The sequence below is a fragment of the Porites lutea genome, chromosome 10, assembly GCF_958299795.1.
Source record: "Porites lutea chromosome 10, jaPorLute2.1, whole genome shotgun sequence".
NCBI lineage: Eukaryota > Metazoa > Cnidaria > Anthozoa > Scleractinia > Poritidae > Porites > Porites lutea.
The window spans coordinates 10,762,524-10,787,523 of NC_133210.1; the positions used below are offsets into that span (position 1 = coordinate 10,762,524).

Here is a 25,000-nt window from a genome sequence, read left to right on the forward strand (position 1 = left end):
CCCTGTATTCCATCGTTCTCTACCAAACTACATCAGTGAAGATTTGGAACGGATCCAAAGAAGGGCTTTCAGAATTATCTATCCTGACCTGTCATATAGTGTAGCACTAGAAACAGTTGGCTTACCGAAACTTCATGAGAGGAAAGAAAAGATTTCAATTGATCTGTTTGACGAGATCGTCTGTAACCCCACCCACAGTCTCCATAGCCTCCTCCCCCCAAAGAAGAGTTGTAAATATGCTCTGAGACGCAAAAGTGATTTCACTCTCCCCCTATGTAAAACCGAGCGTTTGAAGAAAAGTTTTATTTTTAGCCATGTCTATAAGATGTAGATAATTTTTCTTATTTTCTCTTTGTTATCATCAGTATTTGTAAATATCCCGTAATTCAGCCTATAGCTGCAATGGTGTTTATAATAAAGTATCTATCTAAGTATCTATCAATCTATCACTCCACTAATTCAAAGCCTGGGACAGGCTATATAAAAGGCGACCATGATTTCCGAGACATGGTAATAGCACCGCCATGGCACATCACCGTTCTAGCCAGTAGTCTAGCTAGCCGTCTCTCCACGGTTACAGTACAGGTGGTCTACCCATATTTTGGGTTAAGGTTTCGAGTAATTTGCCAAAAGCGCTGCACAGCTAAGCATTGTACGGCAGGCAGGAGTTCTTCGAAAAATGACCAGAAACGAACATGCATTACTTCCCCTTGGCTTAGATCGAGTCATTTGATAGTTTTCTTTTTAGAGTTCCAAGTATGGAAAAAGGTGACTGAGAATACTTAGTTACAATTTCAGCTCAACTTTGACAAGAATATGGAAGTCATCTTGATATAACCCCTTTATCCCATTGAGTACCAAACGTGATTAACATCAATTCTCTCCTAAAAATATCCATACATCATTAAAAGAAAAAGTTTTGAGAATTCAAAAAATAATCACCAAAATCTCTCAACTAATTCTTTAAGGAAAGGTAGGGGGATCAGTAGGGAGAATTGGTATGTGCATCATTGGGGCTGAAGATAGACAGCGAGCAGCCTCTCTTTTTCTTCAGATTTAGTGAGGGGTGTGTACGCGCGCGAGAGCGTTGCGCCTGGTCATGTTGCGTGTCTCGCGCGTTTTGCTCGACGGACTAACAAAAAAGAGAGACTGCTCGTAGTCTAGGCTGAAAACTATGCCACTTACCAAGACCTCTCTTAGTTATGCTGGCTAGAAAAGAATCAAACGATTTAAATGCTGTTCCATCTCCCCACAAACCAAGTCTCTCCATAAATGCCTGAAAATAATTAAATCAATGTATCAGTGTATTGTATTGATTGACCATTGGACTGAAGGGGAACATTGTCGGAAACCTAAGGCTTCTAGACATGGTTGCCGTCGGTAGTAATCTCTCAGCAATTATTGTAGGGTTTAACAACTTCATGAAACAAGAGTCTTCGTGCTTTTCTACTGAATACCTAGAAATCATGTACCTTGAATCAGAGTTTAATACCATCAACTAAAGTGATACAACTGACAGTAACCCTGAGGCCCTGTCCACCCTGAGACGTATCCAGATATTTTCGAAAATGGAGATTTTTTTTTCTCAGTTTTAATATTTGCATCGTTTTCGCCTGTCCACATGAAACCCCCAAACACGATGGAAATACGATAGCAGCTCTTACAGAGCATGTGTAATGCTAGTTAAGTAGTATATGGTGCATGACAATTGTGTTCACAAACCTCCGTTTTCGACCGCCCACTTTAAACGAGAAGCCGGCGTTTTAAAAAATCTCCACTCTGGGTCTGTTTTTGAAAAGGCCGTTTAAGTGTGGATGGAGGCAAGAATGGAGAAAAAAGTCTCCGTTTTCAAAACTACCCGGATACATGTGGATAGGGCCTGAAGACCTGTCAAAACGTTAATCACTGTCAACAACAGTGCTGTTCAGTACACTCATCCCGACGATCATAATTAACGTCGGCTGCATCTAAGGGTGTACACGTGAGGAAAAAACATGTTCTAATTGGCTAGAAACTTACCTTTGGCTTGACAGTTTGCTTTAACGGCTGCCAAACTTCAAATGTTTGGCGGCAAAACACGTTAAGTCCGGTACCCTATTAGAACTTGTTTTTTTTTTTTTTGTCTCGTGTCCACGCTTAGATACAACCGACGGTATTTCGCCTTAAAAAATCTTTGTTCCCAGGTACAAGATCAAGTCGCAAGATCAAGTTTCACTTTAAAGTTTTAACTTTGTACAGTAGTATCATATAAGATGCTAACTGCGTACAGCATACTTTTAAAAGGTACATGCCAACCTTTACTTAGTGCATTGTTTGCGAAAAACTAGCAAAGCAAAGTTGGATACCTTTTAATAGTAACATGCTGTTTCCTGACACTCAATCAAAATCACATTATTGTCAATTATATAAAATAATACTTTCCCTACACCTACCATATTTTTTACATCTGTCACACCAGTTGCACTACAGTACACAACACGAGCTTTGGGTAGCATTCTATAAGTGAAAAAAGAATAAATCTGTAAAAAGGAGAAAATTTGGGCACAGCAGTTACTGTACGGGAAGGGGGGAACTCTGTAGAGACAGTAAGGAGGTCAGGTATATTTAACAATTATTCCACAAATGCGTGTTGGATATGAGTTGGCTATAATCATCTTATATCCGAAATAATTGTTTTACTAAAAACGCCCGCAAAATATCGAGAATTCTTCCTGACTTTATTTGTAAAAACAACCGATTTTCAGCTCGTTTTTAATTTTGAGCAGATGAGTACAGTTACTTTTAATTAGCTCACTTGTCACACCTCCCCTCCCAACGTTTATGGCATCAACTCTGGAAATTGAACTCAAGCCGCATTGGTGGGAGGCAAGTGCTCGATTACAATTGCTCCATAGCTGCTCCCTGCTTCTTTCAAATTGTAAAATTATTAATACTTTAATTATTACATTAGAGTGTTAATTACATGCTAACAATTGATATTCAAAAATGAAGTCGAATAACTTTATCATACCTTTGTATTGTTGTGACAGCAAGAGCAACTTTTGTGCTGGATTCTTCTTTGCCCTAAAATGAAATAAGCTACAGTGAGCAGAGTACTTAGTTGAATCCATGACTTGTAACATCTGTCTCTGGTGTCAATATGCATCATTGGTGTCAACTTGCATGTGTGGAAAGTGTAATGGTTGTGCATTCATTAACAAGTGCAACAAGACCAATTGCATTCTCAAGAAACCCACTGTGCAGTCAAGCTTTATGTGAACTGTATGTAATGTAAAGGGAACACAAACTGTTGTCCTCTCATCCACTTCATACAAAACGTAACTTGAATAATGATGATCACATAGTGGCAGTTTCTAATAAACCATGCTTTTTGCCCTAAATAAGGTATTTACATGTATTTGTTGCAGTTATGAATACGAAGAATAAGGGCTAAACTACTGTAAATCACTTACAGGAACAAAATGCTTTGCTTTATGACACTCATCAAATATGAGGCATCCATTAAACTGCTCACCACCACACCAGTCTATGAGCTGTTGCAATCTGCTCTGACGATTGGCACCTGTCAAAAAAAAAAAACAGATCAACAAAAACAGAAGCCATTTCTACTGTCAGTAATAGATGACATTCATGCTCACCTTTTTGAACAGACGACACCAGTGTTGCATATGTACTGAAGACAACACCCTCTTTAAAGTCAGCAGGTAAGCCAAATACTCTGTAAAACAAAATAATGTCAATGTTATTGGATTCGTTTTAAAATTCCTACTGATCTATTATTATTGTCAAATAAACCACAGAATATTGCTTCTATAGAGAGATGTGTGATGTCAGGTTACCATGGAAGCAAGATTTCAGGATCAATAATCTTCCTTGACAGAGACAGACGGCCATTTGTATTGTCCAATGATGAAAGGACCCTTTCATTCCTAAGTGCAATAATGCACAAAAAATTATCTGTTGTTTTTTTTCCCCACCATATTGGCAGGACCACAGTTTGTTAAGACCCAGAAATTTTGCTACCATGGCAGTGTGACTTCTCCTTTCTTTTACACTGTAGGAAGCAATAGTTGGCTTGGAAACATTTTGCCGGATCAGATTATCACTTGGGGAAAAATACACCTGAATTGAAGGAAAATGAAAATTAATGAGACTTGCATGCAAAGATTGGTTTGAAAAAGAACTCTTAGAATTAATTATTAAGAAAAGGAATTTATGCACCTTGTCCAAGAATATATTGTATTACATAATGATAACAATGGACACCAGCCAGTGTAGATAACTTGTAGTATTCAGAGAAAGATTTAAAAAATTCCAAAACAGAGAGAACTACTCTGAGAGCATTTTGTCCAAAAATTGAGATTCTGGAAGACAGACGTTGAGAGAATTTTTTCTGAAATTTAACAAGATTTAAGACAAAAAGGCAGGGGAGGGAATGGCCCTCTAGCCCCACTCTAAATAATGTACCCGTGGTATTCGAGTTCATGTACCTGGTTTCTTTATCCAGCTGCTGACAACCGTCTATCACTTTGACAAAACAACCAATGTCATGTAAATCTCTGACAAGTGAAAAACAATCAGAAATTTGTCAGTTTCGAGGGTTATAGTATTTTACGGCTATACAGAGATAGCAATCACCAGCATCCCTGATTTTGTAACAAACTGCTATAGAGATTCACATCATGAAAAATCTGTCACAGTCCAGAATCAGTGAATCCAAATCCAAAGCCGATTTTATCGATTTTATTGGATTATTGGTGTGTAAATGCTTCTGAATATTCCTTCCAATATTACCCCTGGACCATTTTGTTCTAGGGGGTTAATGGGTTACATGTAAAAGCGCGAAAAAAATGTGGAATTACGAACTTAATGTGGCAGTGATTTTGTTACCCCTGCCTGTGCATCCTGTGCCAGTGATGTATCTGTGAGATCTCCAAAGATGCAAAATAATTTACTGCCTGCATCCTGTAGGATCGACGGAGGGACCAGAAGATGATTTTGAAAAAGAAAATCCTGTTTATGACTTCTAATCTGTAATAAAACCTACCTTGTCAATAAGTCATAGAGAGCAGACTTTTTCAAAAGGTATTTTTTGGAAAAATTCCCAGGAGTGAATGGGTTAAAATCATTGACTTAAAAGGTCAAAATTCCATTGAATACATAACCAGACTTTGGCTAAAAAATAATCTGAACACACCTTTGGGCATCTAATCGTAGGTCAGCTGAAATACTAAACCATATATGTCTGGATCTTCCACGTGCAAAATTGTCCAACACAATGCCAGCAATCTACAGTAGAAAACAACTGGAGTGTAATCTTGACTACAAATTTAATGGGCTTAACGTCAAACAGGTCTATATTCAAGGCTTGTACAACTTCAGACAAACAAATTTCTAGGACATTTCAAGAATTTTTCAAGGACAAATTACAGTTTTCAAGGACTACGATATTTCTGTTAAATCGTAGGCATTATTTAACCCCCTTTGATCACCCTATTGGCTAAAACATGTCATGGAGTCATTTACGATTTTGACTTCTTTGGCCATTATCATTGATCACATTATTTTATACTCGTTTCCATAACAAGACTTTAAAAAATGACAAGGTATGACGTGGAACTGCATCTGAGGTGCAGAAATTAAGCATTGTTACCCGTGAGTTTTACAGGTTAATTCTTAGACCAAGGATGAGCCGAATTTTCCTCGGCAAAATAACCTAATTTTACAGAAAAAGGTCTCCGGCGTAGACAAGGTTGTGAATTTCAAGGACTTTTTATGACCTAATAGAGAAATCAAGTACTTTTCAAGGACCTAAACCAAATTCAAGGACTTTTCAAGATGACAGTAGTAGTAGAATTAAGAACTTTTCAAGGTTGTACGATCAACCATGTATGTTCTTTTGCTCGCTCGTACCAACTGTCACACCCTACCAAGTGATCAAAGATTAATAAAATGCCATAGCAACTCCAGATCTTGAGTGGTTTCACATGGTTGAGGCAATGGAAAACACAAGTGATATCACATGGTTTTCAAATGAAAACGAGGCAAGTGCTTTTGCAATCATGAAAATGAGGTAAATTTGCAACCCAGTGAAAATGGCCATCATTCTTGATTATTGTCTACATAAACAAAGTAACAGTTCATTGACCATGTAGTAACAGCATGAAATTGTACAAAAACGAAATATACTCACTTGTCTTCCTTTTCCAACACCAGCACCATCCCCTATAAAGAATCCAGCTCTCTGTCCATTGGCAAGGACCATCTGATGTCTTTGACACTAAAAATCAACAGCAGTTTATAAAATGAATTTTTCATGCTGTTTAACTTGATTTTATTACTCAAGACCATGACTGTGCAATAACACACTCTCTGCTACCACATATCCCCAGCAGCTGGAACGGTCTTTTTTGTAATGATTTATTTTTAGCTGGCAATCCATCTTTTCCCAAATATTTTAAATGCTTTATGTGGACAGAAGAAAGAGCTATACAAAAGCCAACAAATGTTGACAGAGTTCTTGATACTAATAAGGTGATATGTGATATTAACAATTATACTTACAGCATACAAAACTCCTTCCAGTTGCAAATCACTTAGTTTGGCTGATGTAAACAAAAAAAATAGGCTTATCACCGTTTCCCTTAATCAATATTATTACAAAACTATCACCTAAAATATGATCAAACCCCTCCATGCAAACACCTCTATAAGGTCTTTTCATCCTAAAGCCTCGTGCAAACGGATGCAGCATTGTCAGCCAACAGCTCTCAACATTGTTGAATGTTACATGTTGCGTCCATTGGCACACCCTGTTGCATGTTGTTGCAATGTTGTTGCGATGTTGTTGGGAGTTGTTACACAAACTTTTAGCCATGTGCAAATGGACACAACAATTCTCTCTCTTGCACATTATAGCTTAAAGACATCTAACTTTATACATATTACTTTACCTCAATAATTAAAGCAGACACCTCTGTAAAGTGGACACTTGGTTCTGTCCCTTTGGTATCTGATTAAAGGAGGGGAAGGGGGCAAAGTTGCTGTAAGTAACAGCTAACTATATGATAAACCCCTTCTTTTCAAGAAGTCCAATTCAACAAAAATTTCAAGTTTCATTTTTAAAGAGTTTTTACATGTAAATGTGGAAAAAAACCATTAGTTTTTTAGTCTGGTGCCATGTGAAAGTACAGTTGAAGAGGTCTCATTTGAATAGTGGCACATGCATGTTTTTCATTGGTTTCATCATTCTTTTAGGTCTCAATATGGTCTTATGGGTTCTTCTGATTCTTGAATTTAAAATGGTTTCCTACTTCTTATTGGCATCATGATTCGTTGGTCTCCTGTTTCTGTGGTTCTTGTAGTCCTCAAAGGCTGGTTCATGTACTTGTGGAGGATCTCAAAACCCAGGAGAACTACATGTACAAGAACCAGGATAGCAGGAAGAGCCATGAGAAATACCAACCATGAGAATCAGGAAAACCAGGCATAACAGAGAGCCACAGAGCAAAGGAAACTAAGAGAACTTGAGAGTCACAAGTACCAGAGACTCAAAGAATCAAGAGAATCAGAACCAGAATGTTGGTCAAAGTAAATATGTCAATAATTATCATCACCTGTCTCTACTAAATCTTGTGGAAGTGATTTAAATAATTGGTATTTAGCTCGTGGTAGTTGCTGTGCCTAGAAAAGAGAGGGGACATACATTAAGTCAGTAGCCATTTTATTGTGCATTTACTTTAAAAAGATAATCATCAGTAAAACCTGCAAAATGAAACAACCTTTTTAAAAACAAAAATATCAAATAGCACAGACAGTTGAACATTGTGAGAATAAACTGTTCTCAGATAAAATGGAATATATTATCTTTGTCCCCTACAAATAATTGAGAAAAGCATGATATCACTTTACCATGGTAACAATTGATTTCTGAATCTCAACAGTCCTTTTTTCAAGACAGAAATGGCCATTTCATGATTTGCATTGTTGAATGATGAAAGAAAAGTCCTAAGTGCAATCAGAGGAAAGTCATACAGTCGTATTTTTTTTCTCCCATATAATCGCAGGGCCACAGTTTGTTGAGATCCAGGAATTTTGCTAGTAAGCATGGCAACATGACATAATGACTTCTCTTTGTTGAGTCTAGGAAACAAAGAAAATTCAGACTGAAACAAGGTCTAACGCTTGTTTAACGCTTTGTTTGTGTGTATACTTAAGCAATAGACCACACTTTCTATGGGTTTACCGGCGTGATAACCCACGCGGGGGGTTGGGAGAACATGAGAAATGCTTGTAAATCATGAGCCGAAGGCGAGTGATTTACAAGCTTTTCGAGCTTTTCAAGCTTTTTTAGAAATAACTTTTAGTAGAATGGAGTCTTTTAGGTAAAAAATAACGTTCTAGTACCGTGATCAAGTCACGTCTTCTCTCTAAAGTCATCATAAGCCAATCATCACTCACTATTTAATAGCGTTGAACTTTCTCAAAACTCAGTTCAGTCAAACAACAAACAGCAGCTCTTCAAAACACCAGATAACTTATGAAAGCTGTTTTACAGGAAAAGTCAACACATATTCATGCGAACGTAGAATGAAAGAATACGTTCATGGTTTGTTTACTACAGAAGTAGAAATTAATTGAACATCAGACTGTACGCAGCTGTATTTTGTTGAGTTGATCCGTAAGAATTTCATTGTTACAGACGGAACTGACAGCTATTGTAATGGAGGACTTCATTCACTTTTTACAAGCCGCAGTGGTTTAAGATCTGTTTTCTGGACTTTATTATGATCAAGAAACGCTGTGGTAACGACGTGGCTGCATTTGCAAAGTTGTCGCACATAACTTTATATGCACGTACAGCGACGGATGGAAATATGTCAGTGGTGGAGAGAGGTTTCTTTGCCGTAGCAACATATTGGCGTTAATATTTGTCGATTCGTGAAGTCAGGTGGTTTGAGGTAGGTTATGGCATCGATATCACCGAATAATTCGTGCAAATGTTGGAAAAAACCAGCCCGAAGCTCTGACATCTTTCATCGTTGGCAGCTTGTTTACAACCTACAGCGGCCAATTTTGTACCATATCTTGATCAGAGATCTCTTTTTGGAACAGTTTCTTTCATTAAGGAATATAATTTTGACATAAAATAAATCAAGAATGCTAAAACTATCCGTTTTGTTGCTGGTTGGCACATGGTTAAGTTTTCCTAGAGACTTTCTACACCAGAAATTCACACAGTTGTTGTCTTTCTCTGCGATTGGCATCGTCGTGACATGTAAACTGTTTTCCAGCTTTGTACTTTATAACTTCTAAAGATATGGCAGTAGCAAATTGTGAGGCTCAGTAATAAAATGTGGAAACTAATGCTTTTAATATTACAAAGGGCTGTGTAAGTAACTTGTTCTGTTTTTTAGCCTTTCTAAAATCGTTGTTTGCAGTTCAATAGCTGGTTTTGTTTATGGCTCGTGGTTCGGATGCCTTTTTCTATGGGTTTACCGGTATAATAAACCATACGTTTTTGACCAATCAGATCACGCGTACTATCTCAGTTATTTTATAAAGTCTGATATGCTGCCATATTGTACCCCGCACAATAAACTTATTTAAATTATCTTACTGAATCTGGCTTCTTGGCATTTTGAACTTATTGGTTATTTCAAGAGGTCAGTACCCCTTTTAGTTAATTGATTTATTTAACAACTTGTAAACAACTATAATATTCTGCTTTGGGTACAATAAAAATTGTTGTTGTTGTTGTTGTTGATGTGAAACCAGTACAGTCAAACCCTGTTATTTTGGACACTGAGGGGGCCATAGAAAATGTCCATATTGATGAGGTGTCCATAATAAGCAGGTTGAATTTAGAGGAAATGTAAGGGTTTCTTTCGACGTCATCTCGATTAGTAGGCAAACGCTTGAGAAATTACAGTGTTTGTATGAGAATCCAATGTCGAATGATTTCCGTAAAATGGCTGTTCTGGAAAAAATATCAATTGTAAACTAAAGTTACACAGCAAAGGATTTTACTAACAAATTTTGGGGGCCGTTATTGTGCTTAAATTTCTCCAGAGGCTTGCTTTAGATTTTCCATATATTTGCATGCAATTTTTAATTTCCCGCGAAATTTTTAGAGACAATTGTATAGAAAATTTTAAAAAAAGGTTCTAGGTCTTCTAGCGCATGTAATGCCCTCAAATTTTTTCAGTAGAATCCTTAAGAGTGAAGCTTTAGTTTACAAATCATATTTTTTTCAAAACAGTTGTTTTACGGAAATTATTCGACATTAGATTCTCATACAAACACTGTAATTTCTCATGCGTTTGCCTACTCAGCTTGTCAAGATGGCGTCGAAAACTGTGACAAGGTCTATTACCCCAGGGACAAACCAAATTGTCCGTAATAATGAGGTGTTCGTATTAAGCAGGTGTCCATGAAGTGGGGTTTGATTATATTAGATGGACACCCTTGTGGAATGCCCTTGCATTACAACTTCACGCCGATTTAAGTGTCTATTTCAGAAATGGGCATAACCGCTGGATTTTGCACCCTGAAGGCTCAATTTATTATTCCGGACTTTCCCTTCGAGAGTGCTCATTTTGACTCGGTTCAAAGAAGGTGAGATTTTATGGCGGAAGACTCAGAAGCGAATTCAAAGGAATTGAATAATGGCTTAATTAAGTTTTAAAGGTATCCTTTTGTCCTAAATGTGTCAATAAAACTTCAGAGAATTGTCGCACATATTGCAGTAGAAGTTTATGGATTTAAGTCTTTCGCAAAACTTCTTCGACTTGGATACATATTTTTCAAAAAGGAGAGTTTTAAGAGCTTCAAAAAGAGATCTTGAATGAGAAATTTCGACCACTGTGGACCCAGATTGGATTTTTTTCTTGCCAAGGTTTTGAAGTACAAAGCTAGCCGCTGAAGCATTTTTCTCGCCTATCGCTTAATAAAATCCAGCCAACAGTTATCCATTCATTCAATCATAACAGTTATTCATTTCTCCAGAGCAATCAAACTATACAAGCGTTTCTACAAAATTATTTCAAGAAATTATGAACTCCGCAAGTTTTGATCTGTCAATTACAGCTCTTGTTTTGATTTTAGATATTTCCTGTCTCACTCGACTACTACGCAAATCAAGTTGTCATGCAAATCAGTGAACTGACAATCTGCAGTTATTTCGGGCCCTGCAGTCACGTAACTGAAACGCAAGGTTTTGTTCAACAACAAAAACTGAAAGGCAAGCGAAAACGTCCAAAAAAGTGAAATTACACTCTAATAAATCTGTGTCATCCTGTTAAATGCATTCACCGCTTGCGTTGTTTACATTTTGAAGCGAGTTGTTCACTCTTTATTGTAGAGCACAGGTTTTGATAATACTAAATGAATAAAAAGTTCTAATAAATACCTTCCGCAGCAATTCTTTAAACGCCAAATTATTTTCAAGGCAAGGGAGTATGTAATAAAAAAATACTATAGGAGACGAGGTATTTATAAGCTTTAATCAACTTCAAATTTATCAGGCTTGTTTCCTTTGTAATACGGTGCGTGACCAAAAATATGTTATGCAACCAGAGTTGTCTGCCATGCTTAAAAGACTTGTAAGCGTTCTCACAGACTGCAGCAAATTTAACAGGCAAGTCCAAGTATTTTAATGGATAAATTTAATACCCATCAAGTAACAATGGGGATTAAAAAGTCAATCAAGCAACAAAATTCGAAACAAAAGAGACATATCGCACCTAAATCAAAGGAATTCCGCTTTCTTCGGAAGGTAATCGACAGTGAGAAGAACAATAGCCTGAATATATGAATACTTGATGACCCCAAAATTTGGGGTACACACTTAAATCGGCGTGAAGTTGTAATGTGTGTCCACTTATTACAGGAAATACCCATAAAGAGGCTCAAGTACTAAGACGGAATCCACCGGGAAATTGAATTATTTGAATTTAACTCTGAAAATTTCTTGTGAAAGATGCAATTCTGTGAAATTTGACATATTTTCATTTTCTTGGGTTTCAATAAGAAATTTTCTTTAGTATTATTACAGATAACTGATTACATCTTTAGCCCTTGGAAAATGTAAAAAAGAATGCAATATGCTTTAAATTATTCTGATACAAGGTTTTTGTCCACTGAAAATCAAAATTATTCAGTTTCCTGGTGGATTCTGTCTTAAGGTCAAATGAGTAAAATAAGCCGTTATACAAACAAAACGAAATCAGAAAACAGTACTGTACCACTGATCAACAGGTTAGTAAAGGCTGCCGGTATGCATTGGATGTTGATCATGATTCTGTGACTGTTAAAAAAAAAAAAAAAACAGGCCAACGAAGGATTTATTGCTTTATTCTTTTCTCCTTGAGTATTTGATTGATGTTTTGGATAAAAACACCCCTCAGAAAAACCTGCCTTCTATTACTATTACTGACCCAATCAGAAAATCTCTCAGGCCAGCCCCATAAAAACCTCATAGATTTAGGTTACCGGGCGGCGGGGGGGGGGGGGGGGGAATATAAAATAGAGATAATGCATATCGCGATGTAATAAATCAAGCTAGGCTTGGGCTCGTGTACATTAACACCTTCTAAAATTTCAGTAAATTATCTAAGTTAAATAATTTCCCTCCATTAATAACACAACTAAGCGAAACTTCACTACATAAAAGAAAACCCAACCAAGAGTACAAACCTTCGACTTTCCGCCACAACGCCGTGCGCCATCTTGTTGAGCTCCTCGTGTTCCTCGCTCGGGTTTTCAGTGCGATTAATTACAACCCGGCGTGGCGGAACAGGTGATTCTGGACTAGACAGAGCCATGGTAACCTTCTGATTATAGCAATTTAGAGGAAAAAGCCATCATTTTTGGTATTTTTACACTCAAATCCCTTTGTTGTGAATATTCTCTCGTTTCCCGCATTTTTAATTGTTACCGCCATACCTTGCGGGCGCAAATGATCCTAGGCCCCAGCCCCCAGATCGTCTGTGATCTGTGTCTGGGGTTATCGAGTCCACCCATCAGTCTCCCAAAGGACGGGAAATTTGGGATAGCTGTAAGTACGTTCAAGCAAGATTTCTAAAACCTGATGCACTCGAAGCCCTAAGCACCGCAAAGGTTTTGCTGCTCAAGAAGATATTTTTCGTACTGCATCAGTTCTTAAGCCCCCCTCTCAATCTCTAATAGGCCCCCCCCTTTTTCTGGGGAAGAAAGTTAATAAGTCCCCCCCCCCCTCTCCTCCCCTAATTATTCTTCACTAATAAATGATAGAATGTACAATCAGTCTCGACCGTCAAACTTCGTGTGGACTGAGACAGAAAGGTTCATTTACCAACTCTGGAAGTTCGGATTTCAGGTTCTGATCCTAGGGTGCATGACCTCCAACCTCCCTAAGTACTTGAGCTTTTCCACTTTGTACTCTAGTTCTTTACGGAGAACTCATACCATCATCTTTTCTAAATTAAATAAGCCCCCGTCTCTATTAAGCCCCCTCTCAAATGGGCTTGAAATTCCCTAGATCCTCATGGCCCCTCAGTCCGGGCCATCAACTCAACGAAAATTTTTTTCATTCGATCTGTTGGCGGCTCACTTATGTTTTTTTTTTTTTTTTTTTTTGGCAAAAAAAAAAAGCACGCAATTTAAATAACGTCAACCGGTTACTGATGACTAAATTTGGAAGAATTTTGTGTTTAGCGAGGAAATGACGTCAAAAATGCAGCGTTCTTACAGGTTAATGAACTGTCAACCGAGAAGACCTGGGGACGAGGTTGAGTTGACTTGGTTGTGAACTTGAAAAATGGCGGACATTTCACTCGTTTCAAGAGTAAGAACTAGACGAAAAAATAGCTAAAAACATGGCAAGAAAAGCAAGAAGACAACTCGAAGAGCGACATCTGCTATTTGGAGAATATTTGCGGAGCTGGACAAACCTAAACGTACAATATCGAAGATGAACTTAACATCAATGGATCGATGGAGGTAAGCATGTTTTAGCTATGTTTTTAAACTGGGAATTATTTTGAATGAATAAGAAACAGTTATTGAATTCGGCTTTCGTATCATATGAAGAATTATGGAGATCTCGGAGGGTGTTATCCGCCTCGGCCTACGGCCTCGACGGCTATATAACACCCTCTCGATATTCCATAATTCTTCATAAGATACTCAGCCTCATTCATTAACTGTTAATTAATTTCTGCTAATAACTTTCTTCTTCAATCTATTACCGCCCCGGACGAATCTTCGATAGTTTCCTTTCATTTTGCAATATTGCACCACATGCAACAACTATACTGCGCTTGGGCTGCCTGTCAGATCAGCTGGCCTTCCCTTTTTTTGCGCGCGCGCGCGTTTGAGAGTTATGGCGGTGAAGCTGCGACGGAATTTCAAAACGTCTCCTCTTCTTTCCTAAGGCGAGCGGCTTTCCAGCTCCACTGCCAAAACTCTGTACGCGCTTATGATCCCGCTGACTACGCAGGCTGCAGATTGTGAAGAAACGAAAACAGCTAGCATGTGACAGCTTAATAATTTGTTTTTATTTTTACGTGAGAGATCGAGGAATCTAAAAACAGTCTTAAAAATATAAATCTCGCACGCTATGACCCAGGCGTTTTGCAAGAACATTCCTGGGTAAAGGGCTCAGTCCTGATTAGATCCTAGGTGCCTTACTGCTAATACGGTTTTTGTTATGCTTCTAATTTTACTTCCTTTAAAAGTTTTAGGATTACTTTCTCGATATGATCATTACTAGTTAACTGTTTATACTCGTTTGGTCTGAAATTGTCTGATTACTGGGGAAGCTCCTTCTCCATATTTAATCATCACTAGCCTCAGGTGGCACTTTGTAATATGGACGATCTTCATTGTGTTCATTTAGATGCAAGTATGGTGCATCCCTCTCCATTATCACCTCCAGTTTTTCGATCAGTTGATAGAAACTGGGACGAGAGCGAGGTTCCTCTTTCCAGCAGTCAGCCATCAGCTCATATCTGTTATGGACAAAAAAAAACAAACAAACAAAAAAACAAAAAAAAAAAAACCAATTGAAGTTAGTCAGAGTTCCAATCCATTATTACATGTATAGACATCGTTTTTCCGATTTAGTGGAAGAGGTTTCCTTAAGACCAGCTGGGAGCCACTCACGCCGGATCATTAGGCTTGTCGGTTTCTTGCCAAGCCTGCAAGCAAGCTCTCCATTTGGGGGATCTCCTCAAGTACACGCACGTGCGACACGCCAGAGGAAACACGACAGCGAGGGGCCCCCTGCTCGCGCGTACTCGCGCGGTTCGTTTTCCTCGCCCAAATGGAGAACTTGCTCGCAGGCTAATTCTTGCTTTGTCGATCTCTGTTAAATAACACTATCATATTACTGTATGAAACAAATATTTAAGCTAAGATTTTGCCGTCTGTCTGTTCAGTAATCACTTTGATCAAAGAAAACGTCAAAATCGAAACCGACTTGTCCTCTGGGACTTTCAAGGCTATTTAAAACTAAAAAGACGCACGGAAAATCGAATCCTTTTGTCAGTTCTAAGACGATTCTGATCAAGAAACGTACACATCATCGGAGCACATGTCAGGCCTTTCCATGCGATAACCAGTGCCAAGCAGTCGATACAACTCTGAGTTGGTCAGCGTGGGGTATGGTACGCCTCCTGATCACGTTATGCGAAAGAAAAAATATACATGTTATTATTTGAAAATACGGCTCATTCCCCTGCATAGCTTTCTCCTGTAAATGTCAATGTCGACGACTCTTCATTCCCCCGCACTCAATGATGCCGTCTTGCAATAGAATAGTGATTGAGCAGGGGTCAGATTTGCATTGAAATGTGTCTTCAAAGAAAACAGGGTGTTTAGTAATAAGGCTCCTCTTTCCAGAAAACAACTAATGCGTGCACATTTGATGCCGATAATCACTTATCAGACATAGAGCCTAGTTCAAAACAAAAGCGCCTAGCTTGCCACAAATAAAAGTCATCAGGTATAAGCCTGTTTCCTGGTAACAATAACCTTATTTAATAAGGACTCACTCTTTAAGTCCCAGTGTCGTCCTTTGATATCAGTCGCACAATTCAAGTCATATAACCCGTGGCAACAGGGAGGAGAGTTCTTGGGATTCCCCTCCCCTTGGAAGTTAACATGATTAGTGTCTGACGGTCTACTCACCCAATGTAGCCATCTCCCAAAGAACAACACCAAAAGACCAACTATAGAGAAAAGCACAGAGGTCGTGAATATTCCCACTGCATGAACATTAATTTTCCTCTCTTCTTTTTACTTGGTGAACTTAAGGCAAAAGGGCGTATCTCCACCTTTCCATGCTTTCGCCCTTGACTGAACCCTATGACACCGGGCCTCAGCTGCTAAAAGCCCTTAGCCAATGGCCTAGCAAAGTTAAAAGAGTAGGGATCGGAACTGAATACCAATTTAGGTGACGGGTCTGCCGCATAATCGTAACTAAATGATCGTAACATACACTCCGAATTAAGAATTCAGCAGACGCCGCTCTCGCTCAGGACTTATATGCAAACTATGTAGCCCCGAGTCGAAATTATATTGACCAGTACGAAATCAGCCACTATAACCACTGAAATTCTAGATCGGTTTGAAATAAACTCGCTGATCACGACTTTTAGGGAACTGACTGAGGTTTTCTGAGCAGTAATTTATCGAAATGTGTTTTAAAGAGTGGGATTTCTTTTATACTCACACATCACTTTTGGTGGTGTAAAGGCCTTGATAAAGTGCTTCGGGGGCCATCCATTTTACAGGAAGTTTTTTGGACTTCGCTGAGCTGCTCACATCTTCATAGATTCGTCTCATCAACCCAAAGTCTGACACTTTGATTTGGTTGTCATGGCCAACAAGAACATTACGGGCAGCAAGGTCTCTGTGAACAAGATTGTTTTCGGCGAGATGATTCTAATTTTAAGAAAGAAAGGAAAAAAAATGAAAATAAGTACCATAAAACTTCAGTTACGGGGCTACTATATTGCCTAAAAAGGCATGGGTGAAGGCGTGAAAATTATAGGGGCCAATAATCAAAAGTAAAATATCACAACTGAACTGATCTAAACGGCTGATTCAAGTTCAGATAAAACATGCCGAATTTGGTTCGATCGACTATGACAATTCCTCCTCTAAAAACCATTAATCATCGAGAAAATTAACTTATTTATCCTTTATTTCTTGCTTGTGGAATAGTCTTTGATAACGATCTTTGAAGGATGAAAACAAAACCTGAATGGAAGCAACGTTTCTCAGTAAATAATAATATAGTAATTACCATTCCTTTAGCAATTTGCCAAGCAAATAAAAAGAGTTGTTTGGTTCGAAAGTTCTCCTCCTCGTCTTCTTCATCACTGCTGAGATCCTCGTGTATGCTTTCGATTACAGTTGGCATGGCGGGTGAAGGCTTTGCTTGACTTTTTCCTGTTACCTCTTGGCTGCTTAGTAGTTCTTTGTCCTTTACTTTCCACTCCCCATCCTTACGAAAATTAAAAAAAAAATTATTAATGGTCTAGCTTAAACAACTCGAAGAAACCGTATAGATCGACTCAATCGCTAAGACGCAGCTAACGCGCTGCTAGAACTCGGCCAACAGCGAGGTCTGATGGAAACCATGCAGCCCCTTTTTTCAAAGCCTTAAAAGCTCTTGTGAACGGCCGTTCTCCAGGCGTTGCGGTCTGTGGCGAAGGTTTCCTATCTAAGAGTGGGATTCGATTCAGTTTTTTGTTTCAGGCTGTCTTTCAACCTCATTAGTGGGTGTCCAATGCTACGTGCACCGCTGGCGACCTCAGAGAAGAAGACCATCTTCGGGAAGTGCGTGTCTTCCATTCAAACCACACGTCCAACCCACCAACAGACCGTATCAAAGGCCTTGGTCAGGTGCACAAAGAGGATGTACAGGCTCTGATTCTGCTCGCGGCACTTTTCCTTGATCTTTCCTACGGGGAATATTATGTCCATTGTCCCTCTGTTTCTCCTGTACACTGACTCTCGGAGACGAAAATCATCCAGGAGGTGGTGTGTGATACAGCTTAGTATGATGCATGCCATGATCTTTCCTTGAATACTCAACAGCGAGATGCCTTTGTACTGTGGTTGTCACAGGATGCTCTGTCATCTTTTTTCTTGTACAAGTGGATGGCGTTCGCGTCCTTGAAGTCCCTAGGCACTGAGCCCTTGACCCAAAACTGCTGCATCGACTCAGTAAGCTTGACGGTGATGACCTCTCCTCCCTCCTTAAAGATTTTTGGAGGTATCTCATCAGCAACAGGTCCCTTCCCAGCCTGGAGCTGCTTATTTTTTTCTGGGTTTCCTTCAGTGTTGGGGGATCGTCAAGAGAGCTTAGAACCGGGCGCTGAAGCATATCTTGAATGGCTCACTGGTCGATCTGTTGAGAAGTTGGCTAAAGATTTTACACCAACTTTGAACGATATCAGACTTTCCTGCAAGCAGGGTTCCATCAGAAGATGGGACAGGAGCCACGGCATTGGAAGAGGGACCATATACAGTCTTCAAGCCCTTGAAGAACCTCTTAAAGTTGTGCTCGTCTGAGTGTTGCTCCAGCTCTGCAGCCTTGTGTCGCCACCACTTATCCTTCATCTGTCTCAGCTCAGTTTGGACATTTTTTCTGAGGTGCTTGAGGCGATCGGGCCTGGCAGTTGAGGTCTTTTCTTAAAGCCAATTGGTAAATGCTTCCTGCTTTTGCTTCAGAGGGCATGCGTTTTCTGCGTTGTTGGTTTCAAACAAGTCCTGTTGTTTTCGCTCTTTCTGTTCAAGTGGTAATTTGTAAAATCGAATGCTGCATCTCTATAGTTACCCCAGGCTTTCATTGCATTATTTTCAGTCGGTAGGCTGTCGATCTTGTCCTCAGGTTTGTTGCGAGGGTTGCCTTGACGTCAGGGTCGGCACAATATGACTATTAATCACTCTCAAAGAAAAAACACTGACAAAATGTTTGAGCTAAATGCGAGTACAAGAACAGTTGTTTAGCCAAGTAGACGTAATTGACAATCATGAAGTTTCTCTGTGTTTAGCTTAAAAGTGGCAGGTTTACAGCTATCAAACTCGCATCCTCCCTTTAGCAGTCTGTTTTCAAAATGTCTGGGATGAACTAAACCACGACAGTTAAAGAAAGTCCTGGTGGCTTCACCGTACGAAGTTTACCCAGGAAGCCACGGCCAGTGTCGAGTCTACAACTAAAATAGCATTGAAACGAGAGGTTGTGACGTAATTCAAGAAGGCGCATGCGCAGAAGTAGTACACCAACGACGAAAATAGCATGACGGCTATAGCAACAGAGGACCTACAGCGACTATTATGTTGCGTTCTTCTTTAGTCGAAACTAAAAATTAAAATAGTTGTCTATTTATTTCGGGCTCTCGCCCCCCCCCCTTATCTAAGGGTCTGAATGACCGCTCCCCCCTTATCTCAAGGTCTGGATCAGGCACTGCACTAAACTGTGCAGTCGACGTATCTGGAGACTTGCTGAAATTGGAGGCAGATCCCAGTAGAGCTCCTCGTTTGATATATGATCTCTCCAGCTTATGTTTAGAGCAGCACGTAGCAGCCTTGTGTAGCAGCCATCAATTTGTTCTTCCAGTGTAGTAGTCAATGTCAAACTCTCTGACCCGTACAACAGAACAGATTCAACTGAAACTCTAAAGAAACGTATCTTTAGATCTCTGTTGAGGTTGATTTCCACATCGCTGTTAGTTTTTTGCTAGCGGCCCAAGCTTTTCCTTTACGGATCTCGAAGTCTTTCTTCGTTTGATCTATCCAAGAGTCTAAGTACTTGAAATCGTCCACTTGTCTTAGCTTTGAATTGTCTAGGGTAGTAAGGTCGCCCTGTGTCGGAGGTTGTAGGCCATGTGTTCGGTCTTGCCAGTGTTAATGTGCAGAGCAGCTTCTGTGGCAGCCGTTTCAACTCCCTCTAGCAGTGATTAGGCTTTATCCAAGTTATCTGAAATCAATGCGATATCGTCAGCAAAGTCTGTGTCAGTGATCATAACTGTGGGAAAGCGATGACTTCTTCTCTCGGTCAGTGTAAATCCAAGGTCTTCGTAGCCTTCAATTGCGGATCTCATTGCGTAGTCTAATGCTATGATGAACACGAACGGAGCTAACGTGTCACCCTGCAGTACTCCAGCATGGAAAGCAAAGAAATCTGTTTCTCCACCAGGTGAGCAAACTATGTCTTCAGTGTTATAATACATCGACGCTCTAGCCAAGACTATTTGATTTAGGATGCCGTAAGCCTTCAGAATTTCAAACCTTTTGTCTCTGTTCACCGAGTCAAACGCCTTTTTGAAGTCCACAACGGTAAGAACCGCTGTTATAGATTCTTGGCCTATATGCCTTCTACCAATCTTCGAAGAGTAAATATCTGAGCAACTGTTGATTTCCTGGTCGGAACCAGTTTTTATTTGTGCGCAGAGAAGGGGTCTAAGTAGGGGCGGATCCTGTTACGAAGCACTCTATTGTAGATCTTAGCTGCTGTTTGAATTAGTGCAATACCGCGTTTGTTATGGGGTCCACTGGGATCGCCCTTTTTAGGGTACAGGGTTTATAATGCTCTTGGACCATAGCTCAGATTTTCCGCTACCTTCAAGCATCATATTACACACGTCTAGCAACTGGTCATTGAGTAAGCCACTTTTCTATACTTCAGCTGGGATTTCATATATGCCAGGTGCCTTATTGTTGGCAAATGTGTTGATGCTGGTATTGAGTTCTTCGAAAGTGTAGGCATTAGTGCTGATCGGAATAGTATCCTGTACAATTTACAAACCGGGTTCCTGTCTTCGGCCACTGGTTGGCCTAAGAGTGTGGTAAAATGGTCCCTCAACTTTTCCATCCTCACTTCAGCCGTTTTGCCTTTAAGACGACCTGTAGCTGACGAAGTCCTTCCCGTTATCTCACTAATAGTATCCCATACTCTTTTTGCCTTATGCTGCACTGCAGCGTTCTCAATCTCAGCGCATTTCTGGGCCAGATATTCCACTTGTTTGCTGTCATATGCAGCTTGAAGTTCGATCCTCTTTGGTTTGTTTTAGGTAGTTCGCATAGTCAGAGTTGGGAAGAAATTTTTCAAATAGGCTTTCTTCAACTGGTTCCTTTTCTCCTTGACAAGTTCTTTCTCCCAGGGCACTCTCTTTTTCACTCGTTTCTTCTTAGGAATACACTTCTCTAAGCTGTATCCATTTGGGCCTTGATCATTGTAGTATACAGATCGTTCACAGTGTGTTTTTCCTTAATCTCGTACAGGGCCTCAGAGCGATTCTTAACTTCCACAGTATAAGCCTCTCTTACGGAATGGCTGGTGCTAAAACAACGCCAGTTAAAACTGGTACGTTTGCCAGTTGTTTTCCCATTGGCTAGCAAACTGAGGCGTAGTTTAGTTACGACAATCTTATGGTCTAAATATACTGTACTGAAAGAGTCATATGCCTGACAGTCTTTGACACTGTTCCATTATTTCCTGTTTACCAGCAGTATATCATCAAGTTTGGATTTGCAACCATTTTACCATATCCAACAAAAACGTCTTTTTCCCAAAGCTAAGCACATTACAGTCTAAGGGACTGATTTGTGCATTCAAATATCACCACATGTGATCTTAAGGTTATGTCCAGGTAGCCTCTTTATTACTTCAGAGAGTGTGTTGTAGAAGTCTAGAGCATCGCTGTCACCCGAGCAGTTCGTTGGGCTGTAGCAGCATATAATGGTAGTAGCAGGGTTGCCACTAAAGTTTGCCACAATGATCCGGCTATTAACTACTACAATATTGCCCTGTAGGGAGTTGTGAGCAGAGAGGCTTAGTAGCATATATACCCACTCCTTCCACGCAACTGTTCATGGACTTCTTCCAGCACGAGGAATTGGCCAAGATTCTTCCTTTGCCGACAACAGTATAGTGCACGTGCGCACTATCGTGAAATTTTCGATGTTCCTGCAGACAAACAACAGATATTTCTTTCTCCTCTGCCAGCGCGGTAAGCTCTCCAATCTTCTCAATGGAGTTGAGTGAACGGATGTTAAAAGTTGACACCAGAGTGTTTATCTTGCATCTTAAAAGTCTTCCAGTAGCTGACTTATCAACTCCAACATGGTTGCCCACTGGGGGACGCGGCCCTTATTTGTCCGGGAGAGGACCGAGCAAGTATGTAGGGAAGTTTGCAGTGTTTATCAAATCAATGTTTTGCTAGGCTCACTGAGACAAATCCCAGCAAGGGATGCTGGAGGAGCGCCAGACCTTCCAGCGGTGGGCTCGTTTTCTCCCTTAGCCTGTGGCAAAAACAAAAACCTGATTGCCAGGCAACAGTGTCCTGACCCTGACAGGACTAACGGGTGCTACACCTTTCCCAAGGGCTACCCGGAACTGTGCATTGCAGCGTAGGGACGTTTATGACCCTGAGGTACCAAATGCACGAAGTACACCAAGTACCCACATACCCATACCCGCATTACTTGTAGTGGTAAATAATTATAAAACTTCTTACTTGATTTTTAGCGGAAGTTGAGGGAATCACTTCAACATCTTTGTCGCTTTGCTGTGCAATGTTTACTTGTTTCTTGTGTGCAGAATTTTCATCGTCCACAGCCTCATTATTAAAGGCGAACCTATGCTAAATGATTTTTTCAAAAAGGAGATTAATTTATATGTAGGGAAATTGTAACATTACATTGTTAGATTGTAACTAAAAATTAAAATATCACACAAGTTTAGGCAGACTACTGCCTTTTTCCTCTTACTATTTTATTTTCTTAAGATCCAATTTAAATCATGATATTAAATCTTATGCACTAATAGTAATCTTCCATGAGTTTCTGGGTACCTGTGCTAAAACTATGTAATTCGACTGACAAAAGAACAGAGAGGAGTTGAATTTGTTCATTTAAAGCTCCACTGAAATAAGATGGAAATTTTATTTACCATTCTTCAAAACCCACGATATTTAATTCAATAACAAAAGTCTTTCGTTACGTGATATCTCTTCAGTCACTGAAACGTCTGAATGAAATATATCATGTTACACCCTTCGTATCGCGAGACAAGGCATCTTCGGAGAGCAAGAGGCAGTCACTCGGGTCGGGAGAAAAGGCGCGGCAAAAATAGTTTTCAAGAAAGGGCGGAAGAGCCCCTGGGCGCCGACCCTTACTAAACTATTTCCAAACGGTCAAGCTGATTGTGTGCAAAGAATGCTTTGTATTATTACGCCCAATCGATAAACAGCATCTCCCGAGTTCTTTTCGTGTGTTCGTACACGACAGCTATTGTCTCGCCATTATGATACTTGCTTGGCTCTTGAACCAAAGAAATACACGCTGTCAGGAAAGTTTCAGTTCGATATAAAACCCGTCCATGAATTCAAAAAACTGCAACTGTCTACCCGAAAACTAAATTTGGAAACGTATGTAAGGGTATTTAAAAGATGCTTATCCAAAAATAGAAACTTGAGCTTGAAACACGTATTCAAGCTTGCATCGATCCTTATCGATCACGCCATCGTAAATATCATTTACGATACCTTGTGACAGAATGGTCTAGGAGCAAATTGGAACGGTCCTGCTGATAGCATCTGAAACGTCTTCCGAAATCATCAGTTGTTCCTCCGTTTCTGGTAGGGGCAAAGTAGGAAAAGCCAAGATTCCCCTTGCACAGCCAACCTTGGTGAAAGAACCGGACAAGTATGGCGAGATAATAGCCGTCGTGTACGAATGCACGAAAAGAAAATAGGAGCCCCTGTTCGCCCATTGGGCAAAATAATGCAAAGCATTTTTTTTGTGCCCAACCAGGAGTCAGTACTCGCTGGATTAGGGAGTTTAAGATACGGCGACTACGGACTACGGCTACGGATAAACATGCTACTGCGCATGATCAAAACCACGTGACTGTTCATTTTTCCCGCGTAGCCCTGCGGCTACGGCGAGTTGTTGAGCTGTTTCGCGTAGTCGGGACTACGGAGAACATTTTGCTCGTATTTTGCCGTCTCGGTAATTCAAGAATCTCGTCTTTTCGTAAAAAAGTTTTCAATTCACCTGCTTTAAGTGAGAGGAAAGCGAAATATGTAAGTTGTGTCTAATTTCTGCTCAGATTTACGCTTTTAATCCACTGTTGTGACTACATTTTTATCTAGCTAAGCTCACATTTAAGTAAGCTTCAGATTGACGGCCGAGGAGAAGAGAAATCATGTAGGTAATTTACTTTCTCTTCGCACTTGAAAAGTTTCATTGTTTGTTCGAACTGGTTAGTGTATCTTTCTACTTGTGTAACCTTTGTTTATGCGAGTTTTTGTATCGCATTTGCTGAATGAAAATGACGTAAACATCTTCGAGACAATCGAAACTCGGCATTTCAATACTTCAAACTACATCAACTCAGTAGTCGGAGAAATCCACCTTCTAAATATAATAAATGAGCTATTACTATTTCTCTCTATTTCTTTAATATTTGACATGAGTATTCATGGGCGAAAAAAATTAAACCTGTGTAACCAAAACTTTGTTCATCAATTTCACCCAAAGTAATTACGTGTAATTGCTTCCTTCAAGTATGGAAGAATTTGTTCATTGTTCTAAAGATAAGATCACATGCAAAAGTGACTTGCATTTTTGTGAACTGTGATGAAAACAAGAAAATCTTTGCGTGTTGTTTCCCACTCCGCTTCTTCTCTCGTAGTCTACTGTCTGCCGTAGTGCAATCTTAACGTTCTATATTTGCACGACTCAACCCAGTGCTACAAACGAAGGACAACGCTCGTCCAGCCGTAGTTCGTAGTCCGTAGTCTCCGTATCTTAAACTCCCTATTGTTTGAGAATGGTCTCGTGAGAGTCCGTAAACAGGGGCTCAAACGTTTTCTCCCGAACCACCTGACTGCCCCTAGGACTCCAAGGATGGAGACAAGGCCGCTTGTGGCTTGAGTGTGTTTATTAAAATGCTTACATCAGGGAGACTGTGAGTGGCTGACGCCATGTCCTTTGGGTCGCC

The 25,000-nt window shown here is 39.9% G+C and overlaps 2 protein-coding genes and 1 pseudogene across 5 annotated transcripts in view; 1 reads left to right on the plus strand and 2 right to left on the minus strand.

The window, feature by feature from the left end:
- The window catches only part of LOC140949993 (uncharacterized), a 19,496-nt gene extending 12,871 nt beyond the window's left edge, over positions 1-6,625 (minus strand). For both annotated transcript variants that reach the window (XM_073399148.1, XM_073399147.1), the window contains exons 1-9: positions 6,565-6,625; positions 6,194-6,280; positions 5,198-5,289; positions 4,491-4,559; positions 3,639-3,718; positions 3,453-3,562; positions 3,011-3,063; positions 2,433-2,496; positions 1,186-1,276 (exon numbers count right to left, since the gene is read on the minus strand). In XM_073399148.1, coding sequence (XP_073255249.1) covers positions 1,186-1,276; positions 2,433-2,496; positions 3,011-3,063; positions 3,453-3,562; positions 3,639-3,718; positions 4,491-4,559; positions 5,198-5,289; positions 6,194-6,265 — 631 coding nt within the window. In that variant the 5' untranslated portion in view covers positions 6,266-6,280; positions 6,565-6,625. The remainder of the gene's footprint in view (positions 1-1,185; positions 1,277-2,432; positions 2,497-3,010; positions 3,064-3,452; positions 3,563-3,638; positions 3,719-4,490; positions 4,560-5,197; positions 5,290-6,193; positions 6,281-6,564) is intronic.
- LOC140949481 (uncharacterized) overlaps positions 1-25,000 on the plus strand; it is a 257,928-nt pseudogene that overhangs the window by 186,987 nt on the left and 45,941 nt on the right.
- The window catches only part of LOC140951066 (platelet-derived growth factor receptor alpha-like), a 12,817-nt gene continuing 2,332 nt past the window's right edge, over positions 14,516-25,000 (minus strand). The window contains exons 4-10 of one of the 3 annotated variants that reach the window (XM_073400289.1): positions 24,956-25,000; positions 22,512-22,637; positions 17,291-17,491; positions 16,715-16,926; positions 16,171-16,211; positions 15,560-15,656; positions 14,516-14,990 (exon numbers count right to left, since the gene is read on the minus strand). The exon at positions 24,956-25,000 is cut by the window's right edge and continues 87 nt beyond it. In XM_073400289.1, the coding sequence (XP_073256390.1) occupies positions 14,816-14,990; positions 15,560-15,656; positions 16,171-16,211; positions 16,715-16,926; positions 17,291-17,491; positions 22,512-22,637; positions 24,956-25,000 (897 nt within the window). In that variant the 3' untranslated portion in view covers positions 14,516-14,815. The remainder of the gene's footprint in view (positions 14,991-15,559; positions 15,657-16,170; positions 16,212-16,714; positions 16,927-17,290; positions 17,492-22,511; positions 22,638-24,955) is intronic. The other 2 variants (XM_073400291.1, XM_073400290.1) reach the window with 2 other exon arrangements.